This window comes from Melozone crissalis, unplaced genomic scaffold, assembly GCF_028551555.1.
Source record: "Melozone crissalis strain CALT ecotype California unplaced genomic scaffold, PUWL_Pcris_2 ptg000027l_1, whole genome shotgun sequence".
NCBI lineage: Eukaryota > Metazoa > Chordata > Aves > Passeriformes > Passerellidae > Melozone > Melozone crissalis.
In genome coordinates, this window is record NW_026535805.1 from 72,123,651 (window position 1) to 72,143,926 (window position 20,276).

General features: G+C 40.3%; 2 protein-coding genes across 5 annotated transcripts in view; one reads left to right on the forward strand and one right to left on the reverse strand.

The window, feature by feature from the left end:
• Positions 1-12,833, reverse strand: part of ORC3 (origin recognition complex subunit 3) — a 35,254-nt gene extending 22,421 nt beyond the window's left edge. For all 4 annotated transcript variants that reach the window (XM_054280046.1, XM_054280045.1, XM_054280043.1 and 1 more), the window contains exons 1-7: positions 12,764-12,833; positions 10,255-10,309; positions 8,440-8,537; positions 4,838-4,982; positions 3,548-3,652; positions 2,642-2,796; positions 1,569-1,705 (exon numbers count right to left, since the gene is read on the reverse strand). In XM_054280046.1, coding sequence (XP_054136021.1) covers positions 1,569-1,705; positions 2,642-2,796; positions 3,548-3,652; positions 4,838-4,982; positions 8,440-8,537; positions 10,255-10,309; positions 12,764-12,787 — 719 coding nt within the window. In that variant the 5' untranslated portion in view covers positions 12,788-12,833. The remainder of the gene's footprint in view (positions 1-1,568; positions 1,706-2,641; positions 2,797-3,547; positions 3,653-4,837; positions 4,983-8,439; positions 8,538-10,254; positions 10,310-12,763) is intronic.
• A 238-nt stretch (positions 12,834-13,071) lies between these two features.
• The window catches only part of RARS2 (arginyl-tRNA synthetase 2, mitochondrial), a 30,625-nt gene continuing 23,420 nt past the window's right edge, over positions 13,072-20,276 (forward strand). Inside the window, exons 1-6 of the mRNA XM_054279322.1 lie at positions 13,072-13,148; positions 13,809-13,882; positions 14,509-14,614; positions 17,403-17,486; positions 18,804-18,901; positions 19,993-20,048. Of these exons, the coding sequence (XP_054135297.1) occupies positions 13,110-13,148; positions 13,809-13,882; positions 14,509-14,614; positions 17,403-17,486; positions 18,804-18,901; positions 19,993-20,048 (457 nt within the window). The 5' untranslated portion in view covers positions 13,072-13,109. The remainder of the gene's footprint in view (positions 13,149-13,808; positions 13,883-14,508; positions 14,615-17,402; positions 17,487-18,803; positions 18,902-19,992; positions 20,049-20,276) is intronic.

The window sequence follows — 20,276 nt, forward strand, 5'->3', positions numbered from 1 at the left end:
GCTGCTGATAAACCAAAAGAAGAATTCGTGTGGAACAAAATTAAAAAGAAAGGATGCTATTTAAAGCCCTAAAGCAGATAAGAAAATGAAACTCCATTTTCAGATTCAGATTTCAGAAAGCGGCACAAAAAGCATCATTTCAGTAAATTTTGAGCTGATCCTACCTTCCCAAAGAGTTTTATTCAGAGAGCTGAGTCTTAAAATAGGATTTTTTTTAAAGATACAAAGAAAAAATAATAAGATATATTAAATAGGTAACAGCCAAGAAAATTTACAAGATTTACAAGATTTATTATGAAATAGATATTTCATATTTATTTTAATAAATTCAAAATAAATATGAAATATCTCCAATGTCTGGAGATAGTGAGTGTTCCAATCACACTTCAAAAAATTTTCAACTTCTCCAGATTAAACTTCATCTTCAGATAATTTTTTAGTATTTGCTTTAGAACTGCAAGTCAGGATGGAATGTGTATTCCTTGAGGACAGCATACAATTTATACAAAATACAATGTTTTCACTGTATTTTCAGTGTTTCCATTTTTAGTAGTTTCAAGGAGGTACAAAATATGCTGTCTTATATACCTTCTAGGTTAAAACTGTCAATTTATTCCTTTCCTTTGTTTTTGCCACAGCAACTTTTTGACTTTGGATTTCAATTGTTATCCCCCAATTGTTTCTCTAACTCATAAAAAGAAATTGCTGAAGACAAATATAAAACCAATAAACTTCCCACATTACTGTCCATTGGTGATAACCTTAGAGAATCTTAAAAAGGAATCAGAAGTTGTGATCAACAAATCAGAGGAATCTCTCACATTTGTCCACTTCACCTTTATTATTAAACATGTTTAAGACTGAGATGAAGATAACAACACAAGCTATACAATTTCCTGCTGGTGGCACACCAAGTGAATTGCTGAGGAATTGCAGCCCCAATTCTAACAGATCCAACATGGGGACTTCAGTGCATGGTGCTCTTTTTGGAAACAGCATGAGTTTTTGATTAGCATGCCTGAGATGACATTAAGGAAGACAGAAGCAGAACTACATGAAGGAAGACAGATTACATTAAAGAAGAACAGAAGTACAGGAGCACCTGAAGTAGTCAGCTGCTGATTACAGATCCTGGCCAGTGGGGGAAGTTTTATACACACCCCTATCAGTAAGCTAGTGACCTTGAGGAGCAGCATTACCTCGGTAGTCACACAAAAATACACTCTGCAAACAATTTTAAAAGATCTAGACATCTTGAAAATTTAGTTTCACATTCACAAATTCTACAACAACTAGTACCAGTAAATCCTACCATGTGAAGAATTAAATCAGCCATCCCTTATGCCAACCTGGCCCTTAGGCACTCTGGTTCACAGTCTGAAGTGTAATTTATTTTAGTGTAATTTACCCCTAAAACACAGCAAGTAGTTTTTTTCTCAATCACTGCTGCAAAGAAGCAGCACAATATTTGATTCCAATGCTTCACTGGCCTAACTGTTAAATTTCAAAACAGCTGCAAATAGAAAACAGGCAAAGGAGTGGAAGAACTGAAGTTCATGTCACATTACCTGCTGATGACTATGAAGTCTTGAAGAACTTTTGTGGTGAAACTTTCCATGTCTTTGAATATGACTACAACTGGAGGAGACTGCCAGTGTCTAGAGGAGGAATTTCTTTTTTTGCTTGGAGTTTCAGAATTTGTTTTCTTTAAAGCCATTAATTAAACATTAATACACAGAAGCCAACAAAATAAAAAAGACTGAGTCATATCTATGATATTACAGTACTCCAAATTGACATGACTGACTTTTTGTGAGCTGTATTTATTATTAACACCCAAAACTGCCGTTTTTCTTCCTTCTGTTTGGCACAGCAGAAGTACAAAGAATAAAGAGATTTTAAACACACAGTCCAACAATGACAAGAATAGCTCTGAGAGACAGAACTGGTGGAGTTCTGTTGGGAATGAGGGAGATTTGAATTGTGTACACAGACACTGCTTATTTTCTATATCTTTACCCAGTAATAAAAGAGCATGTACTCAGTACACATTTGGTTTATCACACTGCTCTGATGAAGTCATCAGAAAATCAGCTGTAACTTGTATTCATGACAGAAACAAAACTTAAAACTTCAATAGCTTTAGCAAACACAAAGATACAAAAACACTTGGAATGTTATTTCCTTACTGCTTGCCAATACAGTGTGGGTTGCAGATGACATCATGGCCCATTAGCACTAACACAGTACCTTTGCCCTGGATGGCTGTTCTTCTGTAAAGTTTTGTTTTAATAAACAAAATAACTCAGCACTCTTGGGAAAAAGCATCTGGCATGAAGCTGACACTGCATTCTTAGCTTCCAGTTCCCAATTAAACATATGATAACACAGTACTTCTTGCTTTTGTTTCAGAATTCTGCCATTCATACACCATCAGTAACTAACTCCATTGGTCCTATGTGTCACATATTACATTCAAATCACCTCAATATCACGTTATTTTTTAAAAATTAACCTTTGGCATTTTCTCACAGAAAACTGAATTATTAAATTTCTGTTTTAAACACAAAGCTGAGTTATTAAATTTTTTTAAAGGTCAGGCATTTTGATAAACTGGGGATAAAAAAGGTTAACAACATACCTTTGTCACACTGTCATACCAGCTGATAAGAGAAGGCATTGAGCAACGTATTTTACTCTGTGAAGCCTGCACACAGTCCTCATCTTCCAGTGAGTCCACATCTATATCACACTTTATCAGCTGCCCCATCAGCTTCTGCATCAGATTTTTTATACCTTCACAAAACATTTTTAGAAATGTGGTAAAGACATTTGGTTATCTGGCAACACTTCTCTGTCTCATACTATAAGAAACCACCCCAAAGTTATTAGTCATTATTTTCCACATTTCTAATTATTCTCTTTCTCCCTCCAGAATGCACATCTCATGCTCCTGAAAGCATTAATGCTATGCATGCTGCTCATGCGGTTTGCCTAGATGGCAACAACTGAGGTTAAGATGCTGGTCTTCCATCTTTACCTGAGCTCCAGCCACATGCTTTAAGAGTGACCTAGAAATAAGTGAGGCAGCCACTCCACAGAACTGAGGATGCTGCCATATGTGATTTTAATCCTTTTACTTAAAAAATAAAAAAGGAGCAAGAAGGTTGGGATAATTTTATTCTGCCCATTCTCTCACTAACAATGTGACTGTAAGCATTAAAAAAGTGGGATGCAGACATCTACTGTCCAATGAAACAAGAAGAAAATCAACCTACAACATCAACATGCAATACACTAAGCAGCATGTTCTTAGCTGTTATGCTACAGTTAAGGAGCATTTCAATCTTCAGTGTTTTAAAGTGCACTGGATGCCTCTCAAAATACAGTAGGCATTACTGCTCTGCTTACGTAGGGTTGAGCAAATCTTTCCAAAGTCTTCAGCATCCCTCTGTCCATTACTCTTGCATTTAGGGGCAAAAGCTAGAATTCCTGCTTGATTTGATACTGTATTCAAAAGAAGCAGCTACACTATTGCAGTATTTACCTGGGCAATCTTTGGCTTCCAGCAAGGCTACATAAGGAGTAATGTTATCCTGAAGGACATCCGAGAGACCTCTGAAAGTCAAGTCATGATCTGTAACATTCACACCTAGAAAAAAAAAAAAAAAGGACAAAAATTTTAAAATCTAAAATTTTAAGTAATTTTTTCTCATGACTCGTGAGCACAATGATTGCACAATAAACTGAACAGTAGACAAAATCCAGAAGATACCTCAAATATTTAAGGAAAGAATGAAAAGTATCACATCAGCTATGAGGAAAGATGAAAAACTAGCACAAGATTAGGCATACATGTTGACAGTCCCTGATTAAGAGAAACAGGGAGTCACTGTGAATACCCTTCATCATATAGTTTGGTGGGGTTTTTAACAGAAAGTTTTCCAAGGGTGCAAACCTGCAATGAGGACTGGTTTTCTAATATCCCTCAGAAGCATCCACAGCCATGTAAGGCCTGCAGACAAGAAGTTAAATTCACCTTCTCTAGAAGAATACTGCATCCATACCTGGATCCTCTCATGGCTCATATAAAGAGGAAAATTACTGTAATTTCTGGTGAAACTCAGTCTGAATTCACTATGAACTACCTAGCATTTACTGCCTTTGTTAATATCCTTTATCAACAGAAAAAAAAAGAACAAGCCCCTCAAGGAGGCAATTCAGAACTTTGTCTACAGAAATATTTGAAGCACAAGCCTGATTTTAATTTCCCTAAATAATCCACTGAAAATGTAATCAACATGCCTTGAATCGGGTTTAGGATTTATAGGGACAAACCTCTGAAAAAAAAGGAGAATGGAAGAAAAAAAAACTTCAGAACTTCAATAACTTCATCTCCAGCTATTTTTTCCCCCTGTGCTCTTTTCCCAAGACAAAGACACTACTTTCTTTCATGTAAATTTGCACTGCAAGAGCACTTACCAGAAGCTATACAATTCCCATGGTTAAGTAGTAGAAACCACCAAGCATGGTGGTGGCAGATACAGGGACCTAATCAAAGTTATCTCCAGTGCCTCAAACAAAAAACCTCAAATCACTCCCAGCTGCTTAAGAGAGACCTGCAGGGGAGTTGTTGACCTACTGGACAATTAAACAACAAAAACAAAAGGGGAAGGAGGAGGTTTTATCTGACTTCCTTCTCCCTACCCAAGCTCTTCTGTTGACATGTTTGAGGCTGATATTGCTCACAGTAATTGCTGGGACGCAGTAAGTTTCTTTGATGTGTCTGTGTGATTTAATCAGATGCACACTACAAAAAATATCTTAAAAAAATTACCTAAGACAAGAGCTGCAGTAGGGATTTCTCTGAACTTCATCCTGCAAGTCCATTCTGTTGTCTTCTCTTGAAAGTCAGAATGAGATCGGCTCAAAAAACTCACCAGATTATCCAGCAACTGCTTATTCAAGTTTTCCTGTATTTGCTGCAAACATACACAGAGAGAATTGATCTATAAAATGTGAAAACACCACTGCATTGTCCTTTTTCTACTCCTTTCCTGCATAATCTTTAACCCTTAAAACCCCAGGGTTTAAAATTCTCCTGTGATCTATAAACCACACTGACTTATTAATTGTGTGGCAAACAGCCATTTCCCATCTTGGAACTGCTGGTCAAGTGCCTCAAGAATAATTTGAAAAGCAAGTGTCTGTGTGTGTTGTCACAGCACAGGCTTTAAAGAAGGAGAAAAAACCAACATACTGACAAAGCCTCAGTGATGCAGGCAGAAAAAACCAATAGAATTAGTTTCTGGAACAATGTTAATGGAAATTCCTATTCTTCCTTCTCACCTTACAGAACACCTGTACACATGTTTCTGAGAGATCTAAATGAGAGCAAATATTCTGCTCCTCTGAATCTAATTTGGGATGAAAGAAGTAAAAACAGTATTAAAGGAAATCATTAAGTATGTTTTATAGGAAAAATACTAAACCACGTGGCTCCAAGGTTTGCTACACTGTCTTTTGACATTCAGGACTATTTTCACACTACAATCTGCATAAGCAGGAACACACAACAAGGTGACAGAAAGCAGGGGGGAGATAAAACTTTTAAAAGCAAATATATGTCAGTAGTATTTTGTGTTTCTTTTATTTAATCTGTGTGCCTTTGAAAACCTGCCCCTAAACCAAGATATGCTAGAACAGACAAAAACCCTCCTGTACTCTGAAGTTCAGGATATCAATATGCACTCTGGAACACACATGTCAGAAACAAGATTAAACCTTTGCTCCAAACAAAATCATCATCAAGACTTATTAGCAACAAAAAGTAACACACACAGCTGTGAACTTGATTGTAAGCAAAGTGGCAAAGGCTGTCTCCGGCAGCATTAAAGGGGCACTACCAAAGAGTGACAGTCACATCTCCAGGAGGTAGCACATGATGCCTGCTCAACAGCCTGAACTCCATTTCCATAATACAGAAGAGCTTCTGTTGGTCTCCTAAACAACTGATAAAACTGTACACAAAGTGATTTTAGTCTTTTCATCCTCCACTTATTGAAAAATATTCTTCAGGCCTTTCTGATATTGATTGTGCAGCTCTGAACTCCCACCTGATAAATCCTATGCAACTCAGAACAAATTGTAACATGACATTTTGGGAAGAATTTACATCACCAGCATTATAACACCATTGTAACAATTCCTGTATTACCACAGATTCTTTAACAATCCTCTGAGCTTCTGTTTCAGATTCCATCAAACCCTATACTTCCTGTGATCACTATTGTTTTTGCTAAGCTGACCTAACAAGAACCTCAATTTGTACTCTGCATGATTACAGTATATATGTATTTCTTACATTGTGTACTTGTGCCAATGGAATTCAGCCTGCCACAGCATTACACATTTACCTAGCTTTCAAAAATACATCAGTCTTTCCTTGGCAAAACAACTTTGTTACTAGCATTGTTTTAATAATGTTCCAGAAAGTTCACCAGGCTGCTCTGCATCTCAAGTGACCAAGTCACTTACTTCCATGGCATTCCCACTCTGGAAAAGTCACAAGAACTGGAAATTCAGTTACTGCGATGACACCAGGTTTTGTCATGACTATTTGTTATGTGGTCTGAAAACCATTATCTTTATATTAGAGCAAAAATTACTGTAGTTTAGCCCTGCACTTGCTTTTTTGTTTCTAGCCCAGATCCTGGTAGAATAAATTCTTGCCTCACAGCAGAAGAATGTTTCTGTAAGTCCTTGATGAGATTTATCATAAGAACATTTGCAAGGCCACTTCTGACACCAGGAGACAAAACTGGGAAACACTGTGAAACTGAAACCAAAAAAAGTCCAAAATTCACCTTCCAAAAACAAAGGGTAGTTCCTGCCACACTTCTGCCAGCTTTTTAGTTGTGAGAAACATGAAAGGATATCATCACCAGATGACAGATGGTGCTGTCACAACCACAGCACAGTTTATGATGGACATACAAAGGCCAAGAGTGCCTTGGAGGGCAAATCCTCTTCTGAACACCTCAGGCAGAGAACCAGGAAAACACCAGTGCAACCACGAGGCCTGCCAAAAAATCAGCAGGCAGCAGTGCCCTGGCAAAACCTTTGGAGAAAGTCCTGCTAGGCTCCCTTAGCATGCTACCAGCACCCCTAGAATAAAAGCCCAAGCCAGCAAGCCACATGCTTCCCACTAGGGTTTGAAAACACCTAAGAAATGAAATACTGACTAGTTAAAGCCCTCACCAACCTGGTCTGACCTCACAGATGATGCTGCTTTGAGGAGTTCACACTAGAGACTTTCTAAGGCCCCTTCCAACCTAAATTACCACACTATTTTAGATGTGAGAACAACCACCAGCTCCATGTTTGCCAACAACAGAATAAAAGGATGATGATTCAAAGCTCAGTAGGAAAGTTATCACTGATACACCAGAGGCAGTGTGAAAAAAATTCTCTGTAGCAGCAGTAATAACTTCAGGTAATCTGCCCTTGGGCAATTCAAACTCTAAAAAAATGCTCATATCAATATGTCAGTATAGGAGGAATTGCCTTCCATCAGGAGGAGTAAGACCAGAAGAAAGTATCTGGAAAACTCCTAACAGCCTCAAAGAAAACAAGGGTTGGAACAAAATTAGAAGAATTTATGAGCTTAGCCCAAGGGTCCAGATTTCTTGCTACATCCATCTGGCTTCTACTACACACCCCAAAACAAACTTTGGGAAAAAAATTCTCCTAATGTCTACAGAGCCCAAGGGCAAGCAGAGGAATATGGAAAACCTGCCCAGAATCCATGACACTGAATAGAGGAGGGAAGGAAATCTCTGCTGTATGGAAGCAATTATTCATACTACAATGCAAGGCAGCTGGCTATAGGGACACAACAGCAGCTTCCATGTCACACACAGCAGTCAGGAGGCCACAGCTCAGCATGAAATTAACTCTGACTCCATTCACACCCCTATACTAATTCAATAGGCTGTATTTGCAGCAGTGTCACTCCATATTTGACATCCATGCAGCTGTGTTCACATAAATCCATTGTGAAACCTGGGCTGCTGTGTATTAATTCTGGAACACTGAGGTCAAGACCAGCCTAACATCCTCAGAGGGCTGGCAAGCATTAACTGAACTAAAACAGCAGTATGCCAGGAGTTAATAAAGAAGACAATTAGTAGGAAGAGAAGCTTAGAAGCAGCAGCTGGAAGCTGCAAAAGTGTACAGTTCTGTGGTTACAAGTAACGTGCACTTGATGCATCTATTATTACTACTTTATATTCTGGACAGTCAATATTTCTGCCCTCCCATTGCTTTAACTAACTGCCATACACTTTTAAGCATGTCAAAAAGATCCCCGGAAACCAAGAAGCAAGCAGCACTGTCACAAATGCAAAGCACCACCTCAGTGTGAGGCACAAGACTCACCTCTGTTTCAGATTTGATCTGGTTCCATAAAGACTGACAGGTGACAAAGCGTAGCTCAGCGTCCTCTGAATCATTGCTTGCGCATCTGAAATCATGAGCTGGAAACACAGAAAGCAAAGGAAAGCACAAATAAGCTCATGAAAACAAAGCTTTTTTCCTGAGAATAAAAAAGGGCCCAATTGTACATATATATTTCAGGGAGATGACTTTTCTCTTATGCAATTAATTAATTGCTGGTATTTGGTAGAATAATTACCCAAGTATTTGGTAGAATCTATTACCCAAGTATGCAGGCAAAAGGTAAAGAAGAGGCTTCTATCTCAAGTTCTAGATAAGCTAAAGCCTAAATCAGAGCAAACAGCCTTTATTATTAAAGTGAAACAAACATCATCATGTTCCTGTTTCACAAAGCTCTGTGGGTCCACTTGGCTGCCATTCAATGGAGCACCAGCAGAGGCTTCACCTCTAGAAAAGAGCCAGTTGATGAGTATAATCAATGATGAGCATAATGACAGCACTAAACCCACCAAAACAGGTCTGTAAATGACAAATGAGAGACATCCCTCCACTCCCATTTTCATTGTCTCCTCTATCACCTCATTTGTATTCCTAAGAAAAATCACTTAGAATACAGAACTAACTCTGATTACACAGATCTTAGACTTATAGCTGAAGAAAATCCAGCCACCACATTATCTGGTAACACACCAAGGCATAATTTCCCTTTTTCACTACCAAAACTCAAACTATAGGCACAGATGTCCTCAAAAGGCCTTTTGTGGGGTGTGACAGTATTATCAACTATGGATGCAGAGAAGTTCCACAATTAAAACTTCCCATTGGGCAGAACTGGGCTTCCACACTGGACAGATGCACATCCAAGTTCACGTTTCAGAACATCACTCTAACCAACTGCTGTGAAACTGTGTGCTCTGCCTCTCTCTTTTAGGGCTACTCCAGTAAAACTCATTTTTCCACCTCAAAGCATTTGCTAACTAGAACAATATGCTTAGTAGTTTATCCAAGCATGTCTAATCTCACAAAAACAAAAACATAATATCCAGTAAGGGGTAAAATTTCAATGTGGTCTAAGTGCATAGGCCTTGGTTGCTGCAACAACAAAAATCTGACCTCATTACTTTCCTCTCCATCTTTTTCATAAAAATTGTCAACCCTTTTGACAGCTCTAAGGATGATAAAAGTAGTTTAACTTGGGAATAAAAACAGTAAGTTTCCCAACTGAGTCTCAAATAGCAATTATTTAAGATACACTAGAAGAGTCAGTCCTCAAATGAAAACATACACATCTAGAGAAATGTAGAGCAAATATTTGCTATCCACAGCAAATACTAGTGGACAGAAGACACAAATGGTTTTTCTTCCTTCTTTTCCAAAAGAAACTTAGGCAAAATACCTAATTAATTTTGTACATAAAATACAAAATTTGAGATATAAGGATGGGATATAATTTCTGATTCCCACAACTTAAAAATGGCTTATTCACACCTTCAGGTGAATTGTTTTTGTTAGCAAAACACTTATGGTAGCCTGGTGAGGAGTTATCTTGTAAAAAAACATTGCAAAGACAAAGATGGCTACACAATCTTGACTGCTGGAGATGAGAAAAACCCAGCATTTACTCTAGCCAATAATTTGCTTGCATTCCTCTGAAGAAATGAGTTTTCAGCAATCAAGCAGTAAGAGAAAACCTCACACAACCACCACAGAACTCATGATATGAACTCAATCAGATATGATAAAGCTTTCAGGATTAACCCTTCTCAAAAACAGAAACATAAATGAAAATGTACTAACCTGTTTTATCAGACAATCTTCTCTTCTTGGTACTTGGTTTAAAAACAAAGCAGCCCTAGAGAACAGCAAAAAAACCCCAAACAGATTTCAATAACAAGCATCAATCTGACTGGCTCCAGAGGCCACTTCATTGTTCTTTTATTTCAGTGCTCCATTAAACCAATAATTTGCACTGAATTGCCAGCCTCTTAAGAATATCAAGTTACACATTGCCCCTTTGTATTTGTGTTTCAAGCTGGAACACAAGTGGAAGCAGTAACCCACCACACTTGTTAGGAATTTTTTCATCTTTCCACTATGTTTTGCAATTCAGCCATCAACGGGGCCAGCAGCAGATTCTTTAAATGTCTCAAAACCTCCAACAGGTTTAGAATTAAAAGGAAATTATTCCCTGGGGACACATCTGTACGGTTCTCTCAGTACAGCTTCAGTTAAATAGAAAACAAAAGGTAAGAGGCAGAGATTAATGGAAAACTCAATCCAGAATAATGCAATGAGCATTATTAAGTCACTTACAAAAGGAAATTACATGCCCAAGCCACAGTGGACTGCATCCCAACTCAAAAAAAAGTAGGTGGTTAGAAGCAGAATGACAAATGGCTGGGAAAAGGTTCATGTAAAACCCTCTGTTCCAACAAATTCCTGTAGAGAGAAGTAATCTCCCAGTTAGCCCTATTTCATCACTCAAGTATTCAGCTTTGAGTTCTTGGAGATTTTTTCATTTCCTTCTAGAAAATCTGAAATTTCTTCCCCCATCCTCTCTACAGAAGTTCACCTCTTTTGAAGAGTTATTGCACTGCCCAACTCTCATGTGAGGTTCCTGTGCTGCAGCAAGGGGGAAGGAACACCTAAATGCTGGAAATAAACAGACTGATTCAATCCCATATTTCTCAATGGAGATGCTTACACAAGGATTGCTGAACTCAACCTAGCATAGTCCAGCCACTAGAGAAAGAATGATGTAGTGAAAATCAAACACTAGAGGTGTGTTCAGTTTTGATCACAGTCACCAGTATGTTGAGTGACTTCAGACATGTTATTTCCTTTCTTCCACAAGTAAGAAACTGGAGTAAAACACCAATATTTATATTGGCCTTCTCTGAAAAACAGCCTCATGAACTGGAGATGCCTTCACGCACATTCCATTTAACCACGTGTATTAAGGACCATTTAAAAAACAGCTGAAGAGCAGTGGTTATTCTACAAGTGCTAAACACTCTGGAACAATTCCACTGCAAAAAGGTGTCCTACAGATTTATCTGTGCTGCTGCATGCACAAATGGAATTGGCCACAGGAAGTATAAATCATATACAAAAGAGAAGAGTGGATGCTTAATCAAACCAAACACAAATGCTGCTCAATGTTTTGCAAGCATTGGCTTTTCCACACCATTAAATGTGGCTGAGAATAAAACAGAATAAAACTAGAATATCAAACTGCAAAGAAGTATTACATATAAGATGTGGGAGGCAAGGTGAAGGGACATGATTCACTGCCAAACTATCAGGCAGCAGCCATTGTCAAAAGTGAAATCCAGCTGTTTCAGATTAACTCTTAAGTTTGTTTGGAAGCACTTCGCTTCTGGAAGCAACCACCTGCACAGTGCCTTCCTCACCAAAGATGCAGCTGCATATCTCAACCCAGTGAAAAACACGGGAGGGGCAGGAGTCTTCCTGTGCTGATAAACACGCTGTGAACCACTGCTGTTGTCCACTGTATGACCAAGCAAGAGATGAAATAAGTGTTTCAATCCAACATTTCAAGTCTCGCTACTCATTGACGCTCTGATGAAAGCACTATCCCTACCGCCCGCTCTGAACACAGCCCACATAAAAGCGTTCAATCCGGAAATACCAAGGCAATAACAGATATTTAACACTACGTGTGGGGGACAGCACTTTTAGCTCTATTTCTTCGTTGAATTAGTTTTGGGGCGGGGGAAGCAGTGAGTATGGCAGCGAGCAAAGCCACCAGACTCCGCCTGGAAGTGACAAAACCTTCAGCCACAACACCTCAGGCTCTGTTCTGGGTGAGATTTGGAAGTGACAAAACCTTCAGCCACAACACCCCAGGCTCTGTTCTGGGTGAGATTCACTCCAAGCAGGAAAGGGTTTTGTTGTGGAAGGCAGGCAGGTGACACTGCGGGCTCCCGCAGCACTCACGGTGTGACTCTAGGACTGCCCGTGCAGGGATGAGCGCTGCACTCCATGGTCCTTGTGGCTCCCTTCCAGCCCAGGAAACGCCGCGCCCCTGTGGGACTGCGGTGAGGACAAGCAGCGCCTTGGGCAAGGCGAGGCCGGGCAGGGATGAGGAGCCAGCAAGGCTTTGGGAAGGGCCGGGCAGCGGAGCAAGGCAAGCGGGAGCCTGGGCACCAGGAGGGAGGCGGGAAGGGCAGCGGCGGGAGGCGGCGGGAGGAGGAGCAGGAGGCGGCAGAGCCCGGCGCCGCGGGTCCGGCTCCCGCGGGCCGCGCTGCTCCCTGGGGAGCCCCCCGCTCTCTCCGCTCCTCACCTTGGAGACGGAGCACGTGCTCATGTCGGCCCGCGCCCGCCGGTACCGGAGAGCAGCAGCAGCAGGAGGAGGATGAGGAGGAGTTTCCGCGCACGCGCGCTCCCGACGCACCGCCCCCTCCCTGCGCGTCCCCGCGCCGCTGCCCCACCCCTCCCTTTCCCGGAGCAATGGTACAGCCCCCTCTGCGCTGCGCCGCGCGATTCCTCCACCCCCAGCGCAAGCAATGACCTCCTACTCCCCCTGTATCCTGAGAATGGTACGGCCCAGCCCGCCCCTGGGCGGGCGGAAAGGAGCGGAGCGGGGGGGTATAAGGGGTGGCTGTGGAGCTTCCGCCGGCGGTGTGGCCATGGCAGCGGGTTCCTTCCGGAGGAGCATTGCTTCCCAGGTACGCACTGCTCCTTCGCACGGCTGATGCTGAGCAGGAGTGCCTCTTGAGCCAGGTGTCCCTTCTGTGCCTTCAGTACGGGTCCCCCCTGCCCGGGGGTTCGCAGTGGGCGCGACCCGCGGGCGCGGGCTGGGGGCGCGCTGTGGGGTTCCGCAGGGATGGGGATGGATGGAGTGAGGTGTGAGGGATTGCGGGATTGCCGCCGTCCCTGGAAGTGCTCCAGGCCGGAGCGGGTGTCTCTGAGCAGCGTGGCCTGCTGTGCAAGGTGTCCCTGCACATGGCAGGGGTTGGAACGAGATGATCTTTAAGGTCCCTGCTAATCCAAACCATTCTGTCATTCCGTGACTACTTCAGTCCATAAGTATCCCCTGGGCTCGATGGTCCCATGAGGTTCGATGGGATCCTTCGTGAGGAAAAAAATCAACTTTCTGTGGTGTTTTGCCTTGCCTTTTTTCTAGTGCTCCTTTAACACCTCTTAGGCTTCTGTTTTATTGTACTGTCCCATAATAGTTATGAAGTCTTTGCTGTTTTTTACCTGGGCATAAATTAGATTTCAGGTTAAAAGGTGTATCCCCCGTGGGTATTTTAACAGGGAGCAGTATTTTTCCTTGGATCTTTGTCTTTTTCTTAAGTAAATTTTTTCTTCATTTTTCATTTTAGCTTTCAAAAGTTTTGGATCTGCCACCAGAGAATTTAATAAAGTCCATATCTGCAGTTCCTGTCTCCAAAAAAGGGTAGCTGTTTACATTTTATCTTAAAATGTTGGTCATGTTTTATTATTTTATGTCGTGCCTATTATTCCAAAAGCTTAACAAGACTTTAGGGGAAAAAATACAAAAACCCCAAACCATTTATACCAGTGTAATTATAAGATTGTTCAATTGAATTAAATCATTGTATTTTTTAAAAAAAAAGCTCAAAGTAAATATAATTGCTTACAAGCCTGTACAAATTACTGGCAGTGCATGGATGGCAAATCCTTCAACACTGATGATCTGAATGTGCAACTGCTTAGAGCCAATGTGAAGTTATATGGGGTTTTTTTTTCAGTGTCCCGCTCAAGAGTTGCAATAGTGTTAGGAAGTAAATTTTACTTATTCATGAGCATGATGTTTGCTTATTCTGATGGTGTTCTCACCATGTCTACTTTCTGATTGTATTACAGCAAAAGTGATATTTGGCCTTTTAGTCCACCTTTCTAAATATAGTGAATCTTCAGATATTTGTGGCTGGGTTATGCTTGGCAATTGCACTGGTCATGTGCAGAGTCAGGTTGGATCTGCCTGATATGCCTGATGTCCCAAGCATTTCAGCAGGGTTTTTTTTCTAATTTTTTTTGTTTTGTTTTGTTTTGTTTTAGGCATGTTGCTGATTTCCAGCTCTCCATTGCTTCCATAATAGAAAACAGTTCTGGTGATTGCTCAGCACAGGACCTGCATCTTCAGGCTCAGCAGCTTGCTGAAAGGGTATGCTCATGAATTCATCACATATGATATGTATGCAATAATGAACTTGCAGACTAGAGGTGTAAAGGGCATAATAAGATAAAAAAGTATTCCTTCTGCAAGCATGTGTTTGGGTCAGAGTAGTTTGATGGCTGTACTTACTGTGAGTGTACACAGCATCTTCCCAAAGATTGGAGGAGCAGCTTTGGTTAAGGGTCTTGTGGAATTGTTGTTTTCAAACAGTTTGAAGTAAACAGTGCTGGTGAAATGAGGTGGGTGTCTAAAGGTGTGCCATGGTCTGTGCTGCTGCCCAGCACTTGAGGAAGAAATTCAGGTGTGGTAGCTTGGAAAACCAGAGTGCACAACCCAGCTCTGGAAAGCCAGTGGATAAAGTTGGCCTCTGGGGCAAACAGGCCTTACTTTCAAATCCTTATCTGCTTGAAATTGAGTTTTCTTGGAACAGCAATTATTTCAGGTGTGCCAGTTTGGGAAATGGCAGTAGCTGGGGTGTTAATACTGAAAAAAGGACAAATAAAACCAGTTGTGATGCTGCTGAGGAGCTAAACTATTTCTCATGCCATTCTTCACTGCTGAGGTGTTGAAGTTATCCATGCCTTGGACCTGTTCTAGCAAGATAAATATTCTGACTCGGGGGGAAGAAGACCTGACAATGCTCAGATACACAACCAAAAGTTCTGAAACAGCTGAAAGATTGTCTAGAAACATGAAATAATTCAGGTTGGCAAGGACCTCAGGAAGTTATTTGTTCCCATATCTTCCCCAGTGCAGGTGTTTTGGATGAAGTTGAAATCCAGTGAGGTTTTAAAAGCCTCCAAGGATTTGACAGCCTTCCTCTCAATCTGTTTCAATGACTGTATCATCACAGTAACAAGTTGGTTTTTTTTTTCCTTGTGTGTCATTTTAAAAATATCTGCTATTCCCAATGTTTAGGAAGCTGCAAGTTTCCTCCCTGCTTTATTGTTTGTGGCTCAGTAAATAATCCTGAAACATTTGTTAATCCTGAAACATTAACAAACCCCTACAGCTTTACATGGAGGAGCAAGTTCAACAGTAAAGAACAGACCATCAATACCAGCCCCTAAACTAAATAGACTATGCCAGCTAGACAAAGGAAAATAAAAATCCATCATCTCTAAGGAATGTTTTTTTTGTTGGATGGTGAATATGAGATGCATTTACTTTAATTTGTTTAGAGTGGTCATGTCATCTCCAAAGAAGGTAAGCAGTGTTTAAACTAGCAAAATATAACCATGTATCAAAAACTAGAAGACAGACAGAAAAATGCAGGCAGTTGCTGGTTTTTGTCATGATAAACAGTTGATGGAGTGCCTCAAGGTTCAGCAGTATGCTCTTAGTCACTTCTGAGGAAATGGGCCACAATATTTGAAATACAGGTGTTTAGGTTAGACAAAAAGAGATGGAAGTTTTTCCAGTTGACTTAAACAGTAGGGCCTTGAGACAACAGATGAGGCATTGTGCTCTGAAGTACTGAAAATTGGCTTTTAGCAAGTCAGAAGGGCCTTGTTTCTGTGGGCTTTTGATTTCATTTGGCTGGCTGGTTCCTGATTCATTTTTGTACTGTTGCTTCTTTGTGGAGGGGACGTTGTGTTGGGTTTTTAGTGCTCCTGTACTGCGCAGTGGCATCCTGGTCCAAGCCTTGGGCACAGGGACATCTGGGTACTGAAGGACCACAGGGCACTTGGAGAAGAGGTGGTTAAAGCTGTGCAGAGTATAAACGAGCACTTTTATTAAAGAGAGATAAAAACTACTGATGTGACAATTGACAGATTATGGGGAAAACATTTATCAGAACAAATGTTGTGGAGAAAGTCCAGTGGGTATTTCTGTTTTCTCTCTGCCCCATAAGTAGAAAGGACCATTTGTAAAACTGTAAGGTGGAAAATTCAGTGTCAACACAGTAAATGTTTTTTTTTCATGTGGCTTGGGAGTTAGCATTGGAATTTCAAAGCTAGCTATGATTTCTCCTGGACAGGTCACTGTCTAAGCTGGAGACCCAGCATGGGGGTACAATTTCCTCTTTGTGGTGGTGAGCTTCAGTAGGAGTGTAGCTTGCCTCTCTCATAGATACTGACTGAGTGAGAAGGTGATTGTGTCATATTTTTATATGCTTTCCATCCATCTTCTTCCTTTTTTAGACAACTTCTTGGCTATGAAAGACAGCTAGTTTAATAAGAAACTCTCAGACCTGACAGGTTGAGATCCAAGGCTCTTGGCCTGTGAAGAGACCCAAATTCCTGTTGACATTAGGTGTTGGTTGGCCAAATATGCCAGGTTCAGAATTTTCAAGACATGCGCCTTATGGAATTTGTACATGAAATTTTTCATAAATTGGCCTTTAATATCTTTATTTTGTGACATGGGGTGCCACAGAATGTTGTCACTTAACTTTTTTTTTTTTTTTTGTTAAGTGCTGGCAGCTACTGGGTAAGTTGTCAAATGTATCTCAGCTTTTGTCTGTACAAAGAGTTCAACTACTGCTCCCAATCAAAGGGAAGCACAGGCTGTGCACAGGCAGGGTCTGAAGTGGAACATATGTGTGGCATTTCAAGCTGAGTTGTGTTCAGAGCTTATTAAGCATGAATGGGAAATAATACAATTGTCCCTTTTCCAACAGCGTTGATGAAATGATCCCTCTATGATTGCTTCAAACAAATGAATAACATTTAATGTTTACAGTGGATTAAATTAATATTCACAGTGGATTGAATGACAGCTTTCCAGTTCACCTGTTTTCATTCCAAGTTCCTGTTTTGTTTTATTCTCTTAGCTACAATGTGATTCAGTAGTGAATGCTATCAGTGCTGGTCCAGGAACAGTGAATTTTACAATAAACAGGGAATTATTGGCCAAGGTGAGTAGTGTCTTTCAAGTGCTTTAAGGTAAAAATAACTTTTCTCAGTACAAAACTATAGAATACCTACTATTGTCTTAGGATGATATTTTCCATGTAAAATTGTCCTTCACAAGTTTTCCCTAAGGATCCCTGTTGCTGACTTGTTATGTAGGCCTAGAATTTGAAATAAGGTTCAAGAAAGTTTCCTCTTGTGAGGAAACAATGCATCTGCTGTTCACTAATAATCATAACTCTTCATTTTCATCTCTCTGCTTTAAAATGCAGGCTTATTTACATCTACTTTGAATTTTTACACTGTACAACTCAAAAGTTTTCATCTTGTAAATATTCTTGGTTTTTTCTGACATAGAAGTATTTGATAGCAGATCTTTGATTATGCACTTTGCTGGAAAAAAAAATCACAGGGAAAAACATCCCAAAGGGAAGATGTATTCCTCAATATCCTGACTGTAGTATACATATACATTGTAAGCAAGCCAATGGTTATTAGAGAATAGGTCTGTAGGTCAGTTTTGTGTATGTGTCTAGCTTGCCTTCTTAGGTGTCATAAGAACAGAATTTTCAGGTGCTGTTTCTTCAAAAAATAGCTGTTGCAGAAAAACTGTGAAGTGATATTTTTGAGTGAGAAAAATGAGAAAAATTTCCACTGAATGAAGTGAGATTTCCACTTTATTTCACTTTGTTAAAAGCTTCTGTTACCTTCAGGAAGCTTGTCCAGTCCATACAGCTTCATAGATTAGGTCTGTGGTGCACTGGCCTGTGTGACCTTACACATTTCAGTTTATGTAGGGGCTGACTTGGTGCTATGAGCACATTACTGACAAAACTCACACAAACTGTCTTGAGGAATATTTTAAGGTATTTTACACAGCCTCTAGACTTTCAAAGCAGATGTATTTTAGTACAGATCATTCATAGTGGTCTTACAGACTTGCAGGTGGGAGAGAGACAGAAGAATTGTTTGGACACATTGGGGTGGAAGGGTTGGCTTTCTTTGGCACTAAAAGAGCAGAAGGTTTTCACAAAATTTAGTCTTAATTTTCACTAGAACTTTGCCTACAGTTTCTCTTAGATTTTTTATTTGATCAGATAACAGCTTTCTAAAGTCCGTGGCATTTTTATCTGTGTATGAGACCTTGTTTGCTTGGCAAACCAGCAGTCTAATTACTAATGTGAATAAAGGATGTGGTGGGATCAGTCTCCTTTGTGGCTGGCAAACAGTTTTCCTTGTGATGCTTTCTGTTGATGAAACTCTTTTGTGTGGTTGTGGTTTCTTTTTTTTGTTTTGTTTTTGTTTTTTTAATTGTGCTTTAGACTGTGCTGCAGCAGGTGTGGAAGGATGGCTCAGAGTATGGAGTAAAAAGTGAACTTTTCTCTACAGTTCCCAGACAAAAGGCAGTCGTTGAGTTCAGGTAAGCACATCAGAGGGGTCCTTTGAGACAAGTGCCTTGTCAGCTGATTGGTATTTTCTGGTTGATATTCATTGCTGTCAAGTGGGATGTCTGTGGTGTTAAACCACATTAACCAATATTATATTTAGCTGTATTTGGCACTATGATATATTCACCAAGTAGAATATAGATTATATTCAGGGAATTGAGGCTTTTTCTCAGAACATGTTTTTAGTATTTAAGGAGTTCATGCCTTACACAGCCTTCCATTAAGAATGTTCTCATTTAACACAGAGTAGCATTCAGTTTTTAAGAAAGCTTCTTTTTATCTTGTTGTGAAGAAACAAAATCTGAATTTCCAGGCAGTAAGGAATTTCTTTTTGCACCTTAATACCTTCTTCCCTGACTTGTTAAAGCAGGCAGGTATTTGTTTATTGCAGCCCCCAAAATTTTTTTCCAGTACAATTTTGTTGACTGTCACCTACTCATGGAATGAAAAGTGGCTGACTCAGACTTTTTTATGTATAGATATTTTTGTTGAGTAATATTCCCTGTGCAGGCTTTGATAGTTGTAGAAAGTAAGAACTTGGCTTTAATTTGGAGGTTGAATTTTCATAGCTGAAATATCTTTTTTGTTATCTGGGCAAAGCATTGTGTAGAGAGTTGGTTTTTTTGTTGTTTTTGTTTGTGGGAGTGGGCATTGCTGGAAAGATGTAATTTTGGTTACTGATCCTTGTACACAAAATCTCTCATCCTGGTTTATCTCTGGAAAAGACATGAGGAGAATGATCCATATGTCCAAAACTTGTCAAAAGTGAGAAGATATTTTTGGTTCTTTTTCACCAGCACGACTGGGCTTTGGTTAGATTTTTTTTGTTGTTGTTGTTTGTGGGGTGGTTTAATCACAACACTGTTAACTGATACTGGAGGGAAAGCTGGTTGGATAGGAAAACTTGCTGTCTAGGACAGATGCTAATCAGGGAGTCTTATGGGAAAACTGAAAATGGAGCTTTTATTTCAGCTCTTCTAGAAGCACGAGTTGCATTCTTTTAACTTGGTGATCTGGCAGTTCTGTCCACTGAACAAATGTTATTTGTTGAAATCTGTTACAGCTCCCCTAACATTGCCAAAAAGTTTCACATAGGACACCTGCGTTCCACCATAGTAGGTGAGTGTGCATTCCCTGCCCCTGGAGGGTGCTTTGTGTGCCTGCCTCACTGGGCAGGGAGCACTGCTGACACCTCCCTGCTCGGCTGTGAGGGGCCCTGGCAGCCTCCCCTTGCTAATTAGAACCTTTCTGCTCATTATGCAGGGAAGGGAAGAACGTGGTGTGTTGCTGGCAGATTTATGAAGTCACACATAATACAGTTTTATGACTGTGAATATTATATGAAGT